The sequence below is a fragment of the Haliotis rufescens genome, unplaced genomic scaffold, assembly GCF_023055435.1.
Source record: "Haliotis rufescens isolate VD_foot unplaced genomic scaffold, xgHalRufe1.0.p SCAF_14, whole genome shotgun sequence".
Taxonomy (NCBI): Eukaryota; Metazoa; Mollusca; class Gastropoda; order Lepetellida; family Haliotidae; genus Haliotis; species Haliotis rufescens.
In genome coordinates, this window is record NW_025963824.1 from 37212275 (window position 1) to 37229182 (window position 16908).

General features: G+C 43.7%; 1 protein-coding gene across 2 annotated transcripts in view; it reads left to right on the forward strand.

Annotated features, from left to right (window-relative positions):
• Positions 1 to 16908, forward strand: part of LOC124113178 — an 86220-nt gene that overhangs the window by 33697 nt on the left and 35615 nt on the right. For both annotated transcript variants that reach the window (XM_048395392.1, XM_048395393.1), the window contains exons 8-17: positions 249 to 394; positions 933 to 1034; positions 1202 to 1261; positions 1713 to 1836; positions 2751 to 2860; positions 3869 to 4033; positions 12116 to 12251; positions 13412 to 13618; positions 14021 to 14266; positions 14810 to 14967. In XM_048395392.1, the coding sequence (XP_048251349.1) occupies positions 249 to 394; positions 933 to 1034; positions 1202 to 1261; positions 1713 to 1836; positions 2751 to 2860; positions 3869 to 4033; positions 12116 to 12251; positions 13412 to 13618; positions 14021 to 14266; positions 14810 to 14967 (1454 nt within the window). The remainder of the gene's footprint in view (positions 1 to 248; positions 395 to 932; positions 1035 to 1201; positions 1262 to 1712; positions 1837 to 2750; positions 2861 to 3868; positions 4034 to 12115; positions 12252 to 13411; positions 13619 to 14020; positions 14267 to 14809; positions 14968 to 16908) is intronic.

Here is a 16908-nt window from a genome sequence, read left to right on the forward strand (position 1 = left end):
CTTCAGCATCGCGTCCAACGAAAGGGTTCCACTCCCTTTTTTTTCCAAGCACAGATTTGAGCATTTTTGGCACAACGCGAACCCCCGACACTCCGCTCTCTTGGCAGACGCTCTAGACGGTTTTTGAAGACGTTAATCGCAGGTGCGTTATTTGTTTGCCTGCCCCCCAAAAATCAGTTTAAATAGGTCATATCCTGGTACTGTAACTACCTGGTGGGTGTAAGTATGTTTATGGCGTTCTTTTGTAGGTGTGGCCTACGTCATGGACTTGGAACGGGGCAACTGTAGCGTTTCCCCCATCGGCGTTCATGACGCCACTACAAACAAGGGGCGGATCCAGACAGCGGCGCAGGCGTTCATGATGGACGTCACTGACGCGGTCTACACAGGAGTTGTAAGATTGAAGTATACGTTAGTTGTCCTGTATAGGGTGTGTGGATTTCAACGCACGAGGCGTTAGCCTAGACTGTTAAATCCATGTCATCCGCGGGGCGCGGTGGGGTAGCCTAGTGGTTAAAGCGTTCGCTCGTCATGCCGAAGACCCGGGTTCGAAACCCCATATGGATATAATGTTTGAAGCTCAATTATGGTGTCCCCCGCCGTTATATTGCTGGAATACTCCTTAAAGCGGCATACAACCATATTAACTCACCCTACATGTCACCCACATACACAAGTGGGCTACGAACACGGTGCACTCACACTAAACAAAGCCTCTCAGGTAAATGGAATCGCCCAGCCTCGACACCTTGATATTCAGGGTAATTACGATGAAAACAACCTGTTGAAACAATGAAAACACAAATAACAACACAATATATATTCCTGTGTATTTGTTTTTTGTTCTGTTCCCCCCCCCCCGGCTCACCCTCTCTCTCATATTCAACCAATAATCTACCATCGTCAATGTTGATGTAAATGACTTGTTTCAGGAAGCTATTCGAGGCATATCGACCGATGTGTTCGTGGCTACCCGCACTGACTACCCTCCTGAAATGCCCCAGAATACCACACTGGAGTGGTTCTTCTCACAGGTAAATGACTTCAGTGAACAATTAACTTAAGCGATACGAAATACAGTTTATTGTTTTACATGTGAAATGGGTGTGGAGCAATGGTGCCGACACGAAACAAATGTGCCTATGTTCTGGTAAAAACCTTTTCAGTGTTTTGTCTATAATCATGTTAATATATGCAACAGAAAGAAGGTACATCGCTGGCAGCAGGGACCCTTCTGCAGATGAGGATGAATATGCCGCAGGTAATAAAAGAATTATTATTAATAATAATAATAATAATAATAATAATAATAATAATGAGTGAGTGAGTGAGATTTAACACCGCTTTGAAAATCATTCCAGTTATTTACATCGTGTCAGCTAAATGTGGGAGGAAATCCCGAAGTGATGCAGGTCTCAGACGTTTACCACTTCCGTGAAAGCCACGAGCACGGGTATGGTGCTGACAAACCTAGAAACATAATCGGGGCGAACCGGGATTCGAAACCACGATAGGTGTCAGGGGACGCAGCTCTGCACAGCTAATTGTGGCGCCTTTGCCGACTTGGTCACCCCATAATAATAATCTTTATGTTGCTGCTGCTGCTGCTGCTCCTGGTGATGATGATGATGATGATGATGACGATCATTTAAGCATAGGATCCTGGGATCCAAATCTACACTGGATACAGAGTCTTTGATCTGTGATTGCAGATAGCAGAGAAACTGCTCTACAACCTGTTTTACCTGACCCCCTACAACACCGACCTGAACACGTGGGACGTCAGCTCATGCTACCAGAATCTCCCCAGGCGTGTGTTCCAGTTCTCCGTGTCGGGTATACCTTACTTCACCTCAACGTATACGTTTCAAAGGATAAAAGAGTGTCTATTCTTGTAGAACCTGAAAATACGCCCCAGCCTTATTTTGTTCGTAATTTCATATTAATACAAACGTGTTCACAATAAACGAGTGAAAACAATTTTGCATAACCCATCTTCCTGAGGCAAGGGAGTTATCTAACCGTAGAAGTCCAGTTAACACCCTTGCCGAACAAGGCTGGGATTTCTGGGCTCAATCGCAGCGCCACCCGAGGTTATTACGAGTTATGTCCCTTCTATGTCCCTCATATTGACCAATCAGATGCCACCTCTCATATCACTTGCATTTGCTTTATCAATAATCAAAATCTATATTATAATAAAACGGGTCTACATGGCGAAGTGTATCAAATCACGTGAGTGACTTGATTAAAACATGAACAGATTTGGAACGTATCTGTTGACGCCGATTTGGCGGTCAACATGTCTTTTGCTCAAATTCTTTCAATCGACGGGGCGGTCGGGTAGCCTAGTGGTTAAAGCGTTCGCTCGTCACATGGAAGACCCGGGTTCGACTCCCGACATAGGTACAATGTGTGAAGCCCATTTCTGGTTTCCCCTGCCGTGATATTGCTGGAATATTGCTAAAAAACCATACTCACACACTCACTCTGCAATCGACCGAAATCAGCACGGCAGTTTACGAAGTGGATGTCGATTTTGTTACGCGATTTTAAATTGGGCTATCCATAGAATCCATAATTCCAGCCAAGTTCGGCAAGGGTGACTTTTACAGTCAGTTAGAGTTAACTCCCTTGCTGTTGCGGAGAATGGGTCAGGTGTATTTATCAGGACAGAATGAATAAATACCATTCCAGGTTAGTCGAGGATGGTTCAGAAGAGATAGATGATCTGTTTCTGCTTGCTCCAGGTACATACGGTGACCAGATACAAGCTAGTCCTGATTTGTTCAAGTACGCCGTTGTCCTGTCTGTCATGGGTCAAACAGGCGTGTCTCCGCTGAGGATTGCAAACGTCCAGGTGCAGTAGTAATTTAGCCATAGCTTGGATTGTTTGTGTCATATTCTAAGCGCGGGCTTGGGGATTGTTTATGTCATATTCCAAGCGCGGGTTGGGGATTGTTTATGTCATATTCTAAGCGAGGGCTTGGGGGATTGTTTATGTCATATTCCAAGCGCGGGCTGGGGACTGTTTATATCATATTCTAAGCGCGGGTTGGGGATTGTTTATGTCATATTCTAAGCGCGGGCTTGGGGATTGTTTATGTCATATTCTAAGAGCGGGCTGGGGATTGTTTATGTCATATTCTAAGCGCGGGTTGGGGATTGTTTATATCATATTCTAAGCGAGGGCTTGGGGATTGTTTATATCATATTCTAAGCGCGGGCTAGGGATTGTTTATATCATATTCTTACCGCGGGCTTTGGGATTGTGGAAAGGAATAGTTGAACAAAAATGATAAACGCTCCTCCTTGACAGGTTTGATTGTCTTGAAAGGTTTACAAACAGAAACTGCCTTCACGCCCAATAGAATCTGCTTCATCGAGAATCCTGTGGGATTGCCTGTGGTATTGGCATTTTGTCTACGTGTCCTGATGAGCCTGGTCTTTGTTCTTGCTATCGGTCATTGGTTCTGCTTGCCAAGACGTGATTACGTCACCGTCACCGTCATGTAGCTGTAATATTCGTGGCTGATGTCTGACCAGCTGACCACTGCTGATGCGGCATAATGCAATACTCACTCTCTCACTATTAGGGGCATGTTGACTAATGACATCCAAATTGCAAAACGAAAGTTTGTAAATATTTGTAAGACATTGTAAGTAACGGTTTGTGGAGCACATATACTGAACCCTCATATTTTGAGGAAAAATAATGCGAAATTGTGTGCTGAATATCCCCAAAACTATTCATGCTCCCTTATTTGTTCGGTTGTTCGGTTCAGTATATAATAAACATTGACCACGTGTGCAATGATTACCTGGCGATGGCGGGCCTGATTAAGCTAGTCGTGGTGAATGTTTTCAGCTGGAGAACAAGAAGGAATTCCTTGTCAATTTTGACATGCTGGGAGTGGCACCCGTCCCTGTTAGGGCAAATGTGACACAGACACCGCTAGGTGTCGCTGGCGATATGTTACGCCACGCGTTTCACCAGAACAAGTTCTCCGTGTATCTTCCCGACACGAACAAGGTAAGAGACACTTGATTGGAAACGAACAAGTATAGGACTTCACTACTACTACTACTACTACTACTACTACTACTACTGCTACTACTACTACTACTACTACTACTACTACTACTACCACTACTACTACCACTTTAATGAATTGCTGGTCAACTCAACTTGAGATGTTTTTGCAGGGGCAGGTGGAGGAATATGTCAAGGCGATTCTTTTAGCCCTTTGCTTTTCTGTTTGTCACTAAATCCTTTAAGTTTTTTTGCTCAACAAAGAGGAAGGTTATCATCCTGGACCTCCTCAACACAGATCCCAAACACCCCTTACTCACCTCCTTTACATGGATGGCCTTGAACTTATTGCCAATGGAGGATCCTAACTTAAAAAACGAGTCCTGCTAGTTGATCCTTTTCCTATGATATCGGCATGTCCTTTGAACTCGACAAACACTCTTTATCTGAAACGTGGCAAGGTAGAATAGGGAGGATCAGTCAGTTTACTTGGAGGAGGAGTTATTGACTATCTCGTTGAAGTTCAGGCCTCCACGTACCTAGGGATGCAAGTTAGAGATACATTCATAGTCGAGTCCTGTTCTATTGATGTCAGCTTGTCCTTTGGACTCGACAAATGCATCATTCTTCATCCGAGATGTGGATAGAGGGAGGATCAGTCAGTGTGGGTTTCAAGAATTGAGGACGTCAAATCATTCTTCAACTTCATCATTTATTCTAATTCTTAGTTTCATATTCTAACAGTTTCTTGTTCTAGTTGAAGGGTGCCGTTGCCACGAAATACTAAGGTAGCGCTGTCGGCTTGATTGACTGCAAAATAATGCAGAAACGTCTATGAATATACTAATATTTAGACGCAAATATGAAAATAAACGGCCACTTTAATAATGTCTTACTTCTCAGTTACTGAAGTTTTGTATTTAATTGCATAATTACCGTTTTATAACCTCCACGGTCCTCCGCTCACAGCACAGTCTCTTGCACATAGCGATACCAACAACAACATAAAAGTTACTTCCCTTTACAACTTAAATGAAGACCGCTTAAATATAAAATTAATCCAAACAATTGATCAGAATCCAACATTCCGACCCCCTAATTGTGGAGTACGAATGAAACAATTATACTGTTTAACATAACTGATCTTTTGCACATAAGTAAGATTCTTGGAATACATTTGCATGTGTCTTTAATGTCATTATCAAAGGCATCTTTCATATGCCACATTCTAGCTGTTAACTGAGTCACTGTTCACTTCCAGAAGTACACAGAGTTTGCTTATGGGACGCAGCACAGTTGATGTGGGTGTTTTGATCCTCACAATGCGAACAAATCCTTTTTTGTCGGCATACACTTCGACTACTCGCCCAAGGCTCCATGAATTTCGAGGCAAATTGTCCATGACCAAGACAATATCATTTACACTGATGTTCTTTCTGACACGAGTCCATTTTACTCTTTCCTGTAACATGGTGAGATATTCCTTTGACCATCGCTTCCAGAATGAATCAGACAGATACTGTATCCGCCTCCATTGTCTTTTGGCGTAACAGTCGTCTGCTCTAAATAGTCCTGGAGGTAGTGCTCCACCACTTCGAAGCATTAGTAGATCATTGGGTGTCAATGGTTTCAGGTCCTTGACATCATTTGTCACAGTGGTAATCGGGCGACTGTTAACGATAACCTCGACCTCGCAGAAGAGAGTCTGTAGACCATCGTCATCTAAATGTATGACTTGACTGTGCAGAAGAGAGTACAAGATCCTCCTTATGGTACGTATCATGCGCTCCCATACCCCACCGTGATGAGAGGCGGATGGAGGATTGAACTCCCACGAAATGTTCCTCTGGAGGAAAGTCTGATGCAGTTGTTCGATATTCCATAAGTGTATGTCTTCTCTCATTTCCCTCTCACAGCCTACTAGATTCGTTCCATTATCAGTCCAAACTTTCTTGGGATGTCCTCTTCTTGCAAAGAATCGTCTGAAAGCATTGACACAAGAGCTTGTATCGAGGGAAGCGGCCAGCTCAAGATGCACTGCTCTCAAAGCCAAACAAGTGAAGACTACCCCATAGCGCTTCACATTTGAACGACCCCTTTTCACCACAAAGGGACCAAAGAAGTCAACGCCTACACGTGAGAAGGGTGGTTCGCCCGCTGTCAGCCTATCTACAGGTAAGTCTGCCATTTTCTGTTCTTTTCTCTGAGCACTGCACCTTCTACAAATAACACATGTAGAAGTAATCTTTTTAATAAGATGTCCCACTCCTTGTATCCAATATCGTTGGCGCAGGTACGTCATCATAGCAGCTTTGCCCATGTGCCCCATGGATTCATGAGAATCTTGTACTATCAGTTGAGACACAAAGCACTTTTTGGGCAATATAATGGGGTGCTTTACTTCATAAGGTAATGAAGCCTGACTCAACCGTCCACCAACTCGAAGCAGTCCATCCTCGAGGAACGGATCCAATTTACGAATTGACTTGTTCAGTCTTGATTCTTTGCTTGGGTTTTTAAGAGCACTGATGATGTCATGGAAATACTGCTGTTGGATGTAACATAATATGGTGACCTCAGCTTTCTCCATGATTTTGACTGTCAGGTGACCTCTAGATTTCTCATCTTGTACTGTCACTTTGGTTTTCTTACTCTTAGTTAAGTGTTCAGCACACTCTTGAGTTAGTTTTGCTGATTCTTGTTTCTCTTTCAATTTCCTTTTCAGATAATCCATGAAAAGGAGGAACCAACCTACAATCTTTTTCAGTTTCAGCCAGGATGAACTGTAGTTCAGCAGTCTGTTCATAATGTCCACAGATTCATCTGTCACCGTAGCAGCCACTACAGGCTTCATTTCAGGGTCATCTTCTGGAAAATTGTCACAAGCCTTGATTACAGAGGGCCATTCCTCTTCGGATTCCCAAAGAAAGGTTGGTCCCTTGAACCACTGATCCATCTTTAAGAATGTGGCCATCCTCATGCCTCTTGAAGCAGCATCAGCTGGATTCAGTGCAGTTGGAATGTGTTTCCATTGCCGGGGATCCGAACCATCTCGGATAATAGTGATTCTGTTAGCCACAAAAGTCTTGAAACGTGATGTTTCATTGTTGACATACCTGATAACAGACATGCTGTCTGTCCAGTAATAGATATCAGTGAGTTTGTACTGAAGTTCCTTCTGGAGAATGCGACTTAACCGAACTGCTACACAAGCTGCTGTCAATTCAAGCCTTGGTGTAGTTACTTTCTTTATGGGCGTTACTCTTGCCTTGGCCATTACCAGTGAGCAATGAACTTTGCCCATCTCATTCTTCAACCGGAGGTAAGCTGTGAGACCATACCCTTCGTTACTAGCATCTGAGAAGATGTGCAGTTGACATGCCCTTACCGTTCCAAAGTCTGAAGGTTTGTAGCATCTTGGTATGGAAACCTTTTCTAAGAGGGGAAGATCAGCAATCCACTGCTGCCACACAGTGAGCTTAGTACCTGACACCTCTTCATCCCATCCAAGTCCTTGACGGCACATGTCTTGCAGTAGAATCTTTGCCTTGAGTACAAAAGGTGAAACCATGCCTAATGGGTCATAGATTGAACTGACGACTGATAAGACATGTCTTCTTGTACAATCGGCATATTTCACATTAACTTTGAAGCCTAAGGAGTCAGTGTGCACTGTCCAAACAACTCCAAGGGCTCTTTCCTCTGATCCAGTTTCTAGTTGATCTAGATTGAGATCTTTCACTCCTTCAGCTCGGTCTTCAGGCAGAATTTTGTCGAGAACTTCTGCACTGTTGCTTACCCATTTAGTAAGTCTAAATCCACCCTGCTGACACAGAGAACTTACCTGGGTCACACAACTAACAGTCTTGGTTACATCTTGCTCAGAAAACAAGCAATCGTCCACATAGAAATTGTTCCTTACAATTTCTGCAATCTCTGGTTCATACTTTTCTTCATTGTCATTAGCGGTCTTCAAGAGGGCTGCATTTGCACAACTAGGTGACGATGTAGTACCAAACATGTGGACTTTCATCCTGTACTTCAATGGTGGATTTCCGTAGTCCCCGTCTTGCCACCAGAGAAACCGCTGATAGTTCCAATGAGCCTTTGTTACCCAAACTTGGTAAAACATACTCTCTATGTCTCCCTTGGCAGCTACATTCTCTTGTCGAAATCTCACCAAAACACCTATGAGGTTATTTGTCAGATCAGGTCCGGATAGTAACTGTTGATTGAGTGAAGTACCATTGTAAGTGGCTGCACAGTTAAACACAACCCGCAACTTCATCTTCTTTGGGTGGTACACCCCATGGTGGGGGATGTACCACACAAGTCCATCATCTGGTTCTGGTTCATCATCTGGAATGTGTTCAGCATAGCCCTTCTCCAACATTTTATTCATGAAGTCGGTATATTCCAAACGAAATTTGTTATCCTGTTCCATCTGCCTTTTCAATCCCATCAAACGCTTGAATGCTAAGGAGTAGTTGTTCGGGAAACTAACTTTCTGTTCCCTAAAAGGAAGAGATATTTCATAATGTCCATCACAGAGTTTAATGGATTCATCGACTCCCTTTAGGAATACTTTATCTTCCTGAGAGTGCTGCTTCTCATCATCGATGATCCTCTCGGGGAAATCTATGTTGAATGAGTGTCGCACCATCCTATCTAGCTGTTTGAACTCCTCGCATTCATGAACTGCAACATCTGTTCTGTTCACTGTGCATCTTATGGATTCCAAACATCTGGTTGCACTCGCAGGTCTTGTCACATTCCACAACGCCCAACCAAGTCGGGTTCTAGTTGCATGTGGAGCATGATCGGGTCCAGTACGTACCTCTATAGGTGTGTAGGCATCTGCGATATTGTTGCCTATCATGATACCTATTTCAGCTTCTATGATTGGTATCTCTACGTCTCTGAGATGAGTCCAATCTTTTATGTCATCTGAAGTTGGAATATGAATCTTTGACACTGGCAACTTCTCAACAGTAAACATCTTGGGAAGTGCAACATGGTTTTCCATGGCGAGATTGCAAACTTGCATTCCGGATACAGCATAGGTGTTGATAGTTCTAGGTTTGCCCATACTGTCAATGTTCAGCTTCATTGGCTTGCCACTTGCTCCTAACTGTCTCATCAATGATTCAGTACAGAAAGACGCACTGCTGCCTGGGTCTAAAAAAGCATAAGTCTCTATGGCTCTTAAGCCACCTTTCATCAGAACCTTCACAGGCATAATCACCATAGTGCACGTGCCATCTGTTTCTAGTCCGACCCCCATATCAGAACTCAGGCAAGAACTTGTCTGTATCGTATCATGTTGAATCACTTGAGCTTCTTCACGATGAAGCAGTGCATTATGTCGACGCTGGCATTTTGTACATGTGATATTACTTCTGCAATCCTTGCTAAGATGTCCTTTTCTGAGGCATCGAAAACAAAGTCTTTTACTTCTGATAAAGTTCACTATTTCGTCGTACGACAGAGCAGTGAATTTTTCACATTCACTCACAAAATGCTGGTTTGATTCACAACATAAACACTTTCTATCTGCAGGCGGTGGCTGACCTGTTTGTTTCTTACTTGTCTGAGGTTGAGGTGATGCTGGTGATCTTGGAACCTGTGAACTTTGAGGGGTATTCACTTCTGTTGCCAAAGTCAATTTTGTTCGTGAAAGTTGGTTCCTTGTTTTCAAAGTAGCCCTGTTAGTGTTTCCATGTTTGTCCTTGTTCTGCAATGCATCTTTGCCAAACATTGGGTCATTCGCTTTCCATGATTCCTTTCGAACAAACTGTACCAGATCTGAAAATTTTACACTTTTTCCTGAAGCACGGATGCTTTGGATCCTATTTCTGAATCCTTCTTGGTAATGATAGGGTAGCTTCGTAATCAATCTCCGGATGTTTTCTGTATTGTCAAGAATGTTGCTTTTAACAGCGTTTTCACATTCAGACAAGAATACGGCGTACTCATCCAGTGCTTTTGAATTGTCTGCTCTGATGTAGGGCCATTCTAATGCCTTTTGAATAAAAGCATTCACTATCACATCTTCGTTTCCATATCTCTGCTGAAGCTCTTTGATTGCGGCAGGATATCCTTGTTCCGCATCTAAATAACCATAGCTACTCACTATGTTGCGAACTTCTCCAGATGTGAACTGTTCCAAATAGTTTAGACGTTCATCAAAATCATCAGTGTTCACAAGTATCTTGGTCTTGAATTGTCGCATAAACTTTCGATACTCCAACGGATTACCACTGAACACCATGAGATCTGTAACTGGTTTCCTCAACTGCCGAATTACTGTAGCAATTGCACTATCAGATGTAGTGCTCATGCCCAAGGGATCTTGTGTCATCTGCTGAGTTGGAAAATTTACAGGTGTTTCTGCTGGTGTATAATATTTCATTTCAGGAAGTGACTCATTTTCCTTTTCCCTGTCACGTGTAAACCTTGGAACTGCAACACTGTGAATGTCACTAACCAAAGGATCCCTGTCACTAAAATCCATCGGTTGTCGAGTGTTTTGTTTACCAAAACCAGTACTTTGTCTGCTGCTATGTTCATTTTCAAAATCGTACTCATCTAGTACCTTCCATCTTGCATCAGAAATTGCCATCTCCGTCTTTATGTCCAGCTCTTCTTCCTCCATTTTCAACCTCACTTTTTCCACCTCTAACTCATGCTTCTTTTTTAATGCAGCAGCTTTGACTAATAACTCAGCCTTCTTCTGCTCTTCTTTCAGGCGTACAGAAGACACGTGTGAAATAGAAGATGATGATCTGCGAGATCTGATACTACTCTTTGACAATTCTGATGCATAGTCATCCATATTTGATTGCTGTCTTCGTTCAAATTCTTTATTCTGCATCCATCCAGAAATATTTACCCTAAAATTCTGAAAACCATCTATTTCAGAGTCAAGCATAGACAAGTCATCGAAATATTCCTGTGGAACATCCACACGTGACAGCACAAGTGCAGAATAATTAGCTCTTTCTGTCAGAATATCCTCAAAAATGGTTAACCAGTTCACATAAGTCTTGCGAACCTCTTCATATGCAACCGGTTCATCTGATTTCAAGATTCTGTCAACAGTGTTTCCAACTACAAACAACTTTTTGCACAGAGAACGAATTAATTTCTTCTTAATGTCTAGTGAATACATCAATCCTTTCGATGTCATTGTTATTTTCCGTTTTTCTGCCTCAGTTTCCATAGTATGAGCACTCAAATGCCATTCTAAATCTGTTTGTGCTAAATCTGAGAAGTCCAAAGACAAAACAACAACTTAGTTTGGTCAGACTGTATCTTCGGCTGCTCGAGCGAGACGCACGTTGTCTACTAATGACTGGTGTGGCGAGGTCGAACTGTAGATAACCACATGGCTAAAACGTCAATTTTGTGGGTTTCAAGAATTGAGGACGTCAAATCATTCTTCAACTTCATCATTTATTCTAATTCTTAGTTTCATATTCTAACAGTTTCTTGTTCTAGATGAAGGGTGCCGTTGCCACGAAATACTAAGGTAGCGCTGTCGGCTTGATTGACTGCAAAATAATGCAGAAACGTCTATGAATATACTAATATTTAGACGCAAATATGAAAATAAACGGCCACTTTAATAATGTCTTACTTCTCAGTTACTGAAGTTTTGTATTTAATTGCATAATTACCGTTTTATAACCTCCACGGTCCTCCGCTCACAGCACAGTCTCTTGCACATAGCGATACCAACAACAACATAAAAGTTACTTCCCTTTACAACTTAAATGAAGACCGCTTAAATATAAAATTAATCCAAACAATTGATCAGAATCCAACAGTCAGTTTACTTGGGGGAGGAGTTATTGACCATCTTGGGGAAAGTCAGGCCTAAATGTACTTAGGGGTCCAGGTTAAGGACAAAATTCAGAACAAATGTACAAATGTAAAATTAAAGCCACAAATACTTACCCTGTACCCGTCCTTTCATATTCTTTTGCTGCTGATTGCTGCCACGTGCTTGCAGCTTAACTATTACTGGCTGCAGATTTAGATAAACATTCTCTAGCTGAAACTGTTCATTTGTGTTCTCAGCCCTTCCTCATCACCCCAGTCCCGAATTCCTTCAAAGAAATCTCTGTGAATGGACCACCAGCTGCGTCCACTCCATCGCACATGACGGCACCAACAACTGCGTCCACTGTTATGACGATACCAGCAACGGCCTCAAGTCAGTGATAGTTTCATTTTAAGTTGACAACACGTACGCCAAGAAGACGACACGTGAAGGTCTGGGGTAGTACAGGTCTTCAGCAACCCATGCTTGCCGAAAAAGGCGACTATGCTTGTCGTAAGATGCGACTAACGGGATCGGGTGGTAAGGCTCGCTGACTTGGTGGATGCAAGTCATCTTGTCCCAATTGCGTGGATCGATGCTCATGATGTCAGTCATTGGAGTGTCTGGTCCAGACTCGATTATTTACAGACCGCCGCCATATAGCTGGAATATTGCTGAGTGCGGCGTTAAACAACAAACAAACAGACCAGCCAGCCTAGAAGACATAAGGGATAAGGGTGCGCGCCTTATTCCGTTTCTACTCCAGTGACGAAAATATGCATCGCGTAGCTATATATAGATATTGTAATCTAGGTTTTGATAAACACTGACTTCTAAGCAAATCGAGCTGTGAAATAGTATTTTTGTAACTCAGTCGTAAGAAAAAGGGACGAACCTACTCTAAAAGCTCTCAATCTAAATAAACAAGATTGAAGCCTGTTTAATCTGCGCAGCGCTTGCGATTTCGGCTTCGCTGTGGGGAGCCCAATAGTTTTTGTTTGAGAATTGAACGGGGCATATGACGTCTCACTCGGAAATTATTTCACGCATAATTTAAAAAACGTTTAAACAGTCGACATACTGTACTTCAATACATCAAAAGAGTGAGCTTCTTGAGTCGCTTTGTAATGTTCCAGCAATATCACAGCAGGGGACACATGGGCACACATATACTCTCATACATGAGAATGGGCCAATGGCGTGAGCCTCTTAAACATGAAATAATCTTCCTTTGAATATCCGTAATTTAAATACTATTTGCAATGTCCATGTGTTTATTTTTGTTGTGTAGAAACTTAATAAGAATATAGATGCCCAGCAATCCATGCTTGTCGTACGAGAAGACTATCCGGATCGGGTGGTCAGACTCGCTGATTTGGTTGATGCATGTAATCGTATGCCAATTGCGAAGATCGATGCTCATGATGTCAAACATTGGAATGTCTGATCAAGACTCGATTATATACGGCCCGCCGTCATATAGCTGACATGTTGCTGAGAGCGGCATTAAACAACAAACAAACAAATCTAATAAAGACACAATTGATTTACAGATTACGTCCCCTTGCCCAGCTTCCCCTTCGTGTATGACGTCATCATTCAGAAGATCATGCCGGAAATACACATGTCCACGGAAACAGCCGAGGCTTTCAACAACACAGCCAATCAGCTGTCCCAACGTCACAAGGCAGAGGGCGCTGTCACGCAGACCATCATAAATCTCAGCAACAAGGAAGTCCGCACAATCAACATGCAGAAGAGTAAGTACGTCGGATGTCGTGAAACAAAGAACCAGATTATATATATATACATATATTTCTTTCGGGGGTGGTGGGTAGGTGGTTGGTGGGGTGGGAGTGGATTTTGTTTATCGCCCCGTTGAACAGTATTCCGGTTATATCACAGCAAATCAACTTGATTGGTTTCTCCTTTGTTCGAAATATGCATGCCTCTCGTCATGATCTCCCAGCAGTGAATGGGTACCCGGTAGGTTGAGGTGGTAATATGTTTTTCTCTAGCGCCTCACATGCAGCTAGTGTTGTATACTCCCCAGAGAGCTGAGAATGCACATCGAGTGCACGCTCATCTATTCCCCGGGGTAATACTGTACCCCTTCTTAGTGCATGTGGCGCATTAGAAATATGCACATTTCATCTCCGAAGGAACCTGCAAGGTATCAGGGCTGGGTGCGGGGAACTTGTCGGATCTCGTCGGCTACACGGGGGACGCTCAGGGCAAAGGGAGGATATTCTCCCTGGCTGGCACCTTCCTGTACGACAAGGGCCGCAACTACACTTACGTGGGCAGGGACGTCATCAGGGGCATCGCGGTCAGGTCGTGGTCGGTGACCAACATCAACATCGACGGCGACAACAACAACAACATGGACGTCATGTGGTATTTCGCAGGTAGGAGGGACGGTGAATGTTGTTTCAGCTACAATCTCCAGAACTATTAACCAGCGTTAATGGATGCTGGAGTTAACCAGTCGACGTCCACGTTATAACCACGTCGTCTGTAGTCGATGTGTCGTTTGTAACAACTCGACCATCAGTGTGCACTCTACCGGGCTACGCTTAAGCAATACGTAGTTATGCCACTGCTCATTTACCTCAAGGTTTACGCCTTGTACTCGTGTGTGGATTTTATCCCTGGTCGTCCGTGAGGCTGTCCAGCTGGCTACCCAATGGCCCGCGACACCAAATTCTGGTGTGTGTGTACGTATGTATTGTAAGTTCGACAAATATGATATTATGTACGATAAAATTGGACAATTACCCTCATTGCCAGATTATTTTACGCGTATGATATACACCCACACTCACACATGATTTTTCCATTGTTAGAAATGCTGTTTAGTTAGTTAAATCAACATGAAATTCGCCAGACATCTGTGAGGTGAATTATTTCCTGAATTGTTCTCCATGAGAAGATCTGGTCTTGTGTCTCAGACCCTAACGCCTGGGACACCGCTCTGAACTGGCCTAACGCCCCCGTCAGGGCCACAGTCGTGGGGGAGGACGAAAGGGTGACGCCCACTCTGGATTATGTGAACATCTACAACTTCTTCCACTTCAAGAACTTCCTGCAGATCGACGACCCATTTGAGGTAAGGGACTGTCATTGGATACTTGGGAGGAGAGTGTCATTTTTTTTTAGAAGCTAAATACTTTTTTTAACCGAGCTCATTTAGTTCATCTTCCCGAGGCAAGATAGTTAACTGACTCTTAAAGTCCAGTTTCTAACCTTGCCGAACTTGGCTGGAATTTCTGGGCTCGACTGTAGCGCCACCAGTTGCTACAACGAGTTATGTCCCTTATATGCCCTCCTTTTGTCAAATCAAATTCCACCTCTAAAATCACTTGTATTTGCTTCAAAAAAAATGGCGACGCTCAGTCAAGGCGATCTGTTTGATGATCAAGATATATAGTGTAAAAAAACGGGTCTTACTTCGCGACGTGCATCAAATCACGTGAGCATTTGATTAAAACCATGAAAACATTTGGAAAAATATGACGCCCGGTTGACGGTATAAATCATTTGCAAATCCTACAATCGACCAAATCAGCATTTTTAAATCTATGTTGTTTACGGACCGGATGTCGATTTCGTTACGCGATTTTGATTGGACTACGCAGAGACTCGTTAGTCCAGCCCAAATATAACTCCATGAGCGCTGCCTAGTTCGGCAAGTGTGGAAACTGGACTTTAACAGTCAGTTAACTCCATTGGACCGGGAAGATGCATTTAGTTGAGCATGTCCAGAAACACTGGCATCACCTGCCACTGTCAGTGACTGAGGAGGTGTTAACGCTCCACGTAAACCGCAAAGCATAGAAAAGCATCGTAAAAATTATGTGGAGAGGCTCACACGAACATGAAACGTATTTATAATTAGTTGTTCCATAGCCATAACAATACAAATATAACAATTTACGAATAGATCGTTTGCAAGAAAGCGATTAATATTTTTCACATTCACCGAGAGTTTTATATCAAGGTTTATACACACCACTTTTGATGTAGAGTGGCAATTGATAAAAACAGGATGTTGTCAGGCTTTGGTTTCATGTTGTGATGGAGGGACAGGGGCGTGATACAGATGCTCAGTCTACTGTGTTGGAGAGACAAGGGCGTGATACAGATGCTCAGTCTACTGTGTTGGAGGGACAGGCCCGTGATACAGATGCTCAGTCTACTGTGTTGGAGGGACAGGGGCGGGATACAGATGCTCAGTCTACTGTGTTGGAGGGACAGGGGCGTGATACAGATGCTCAGTCTACTGTGTTGGAGGGACAGGGCCGTGATACAGATGCTCAGTCTACTGTGTTGGAGGGACAGGGGCGGGATACAGATGCTCAGTCTACTGTGTTGGAGAGACAGGGGCGTGATACAGATGCTCAGTGTACTGTGTTGGAGGGACAGGGGCATGATACAGATGCTCAGTGTACTGTGTTGGAGGGACAGGGGCGTGATACAGATGCTCAGTCGACTGTGTTGGAGGGACAGGCCCGTGATACAGATGCTCAGTCTACTGTGTTGGAGGGACAGGGGCGTGATACAGATGCTCAGTCTACTGTGTTGGAGGGACAGGGGCGTGATACAGATGCTCAGTCGACTGTGTTGGAGGGACAGGGGCGTGATACAGATGCTCAGTCTACTGTGTTGGAGGGACAGGGGCGTGATACAGATGCTCAGTCTACTGTGTTGGAGGGACAGGGGCGTGATACAGATGCTCAGTCTACTGTGTTGGAGGGACAGGGGCGTGATACAGATGCTCAGTCTACTGTGTTGGAGGGACAGGGGCGGGATACAGATGCTCAGTCTACTGTGTTGGAGGGACAGGGGCGTGATACAGATGCTCAGTCTACTGTGTTGGAGGGACAGGGGCGTGATACAGATGCTCAGTCTACTGTGTTGGAGGGACAGGGGCGGGATACAGATGCTCAGTCTACTGTGTTGGAGGGACAGGGGCATGATACAGAAGTTCAGTCTACTGTGTTGGAGGGACAGGGGCGTGATACAGATGCTCAGTCTACTGTGTTGGAGG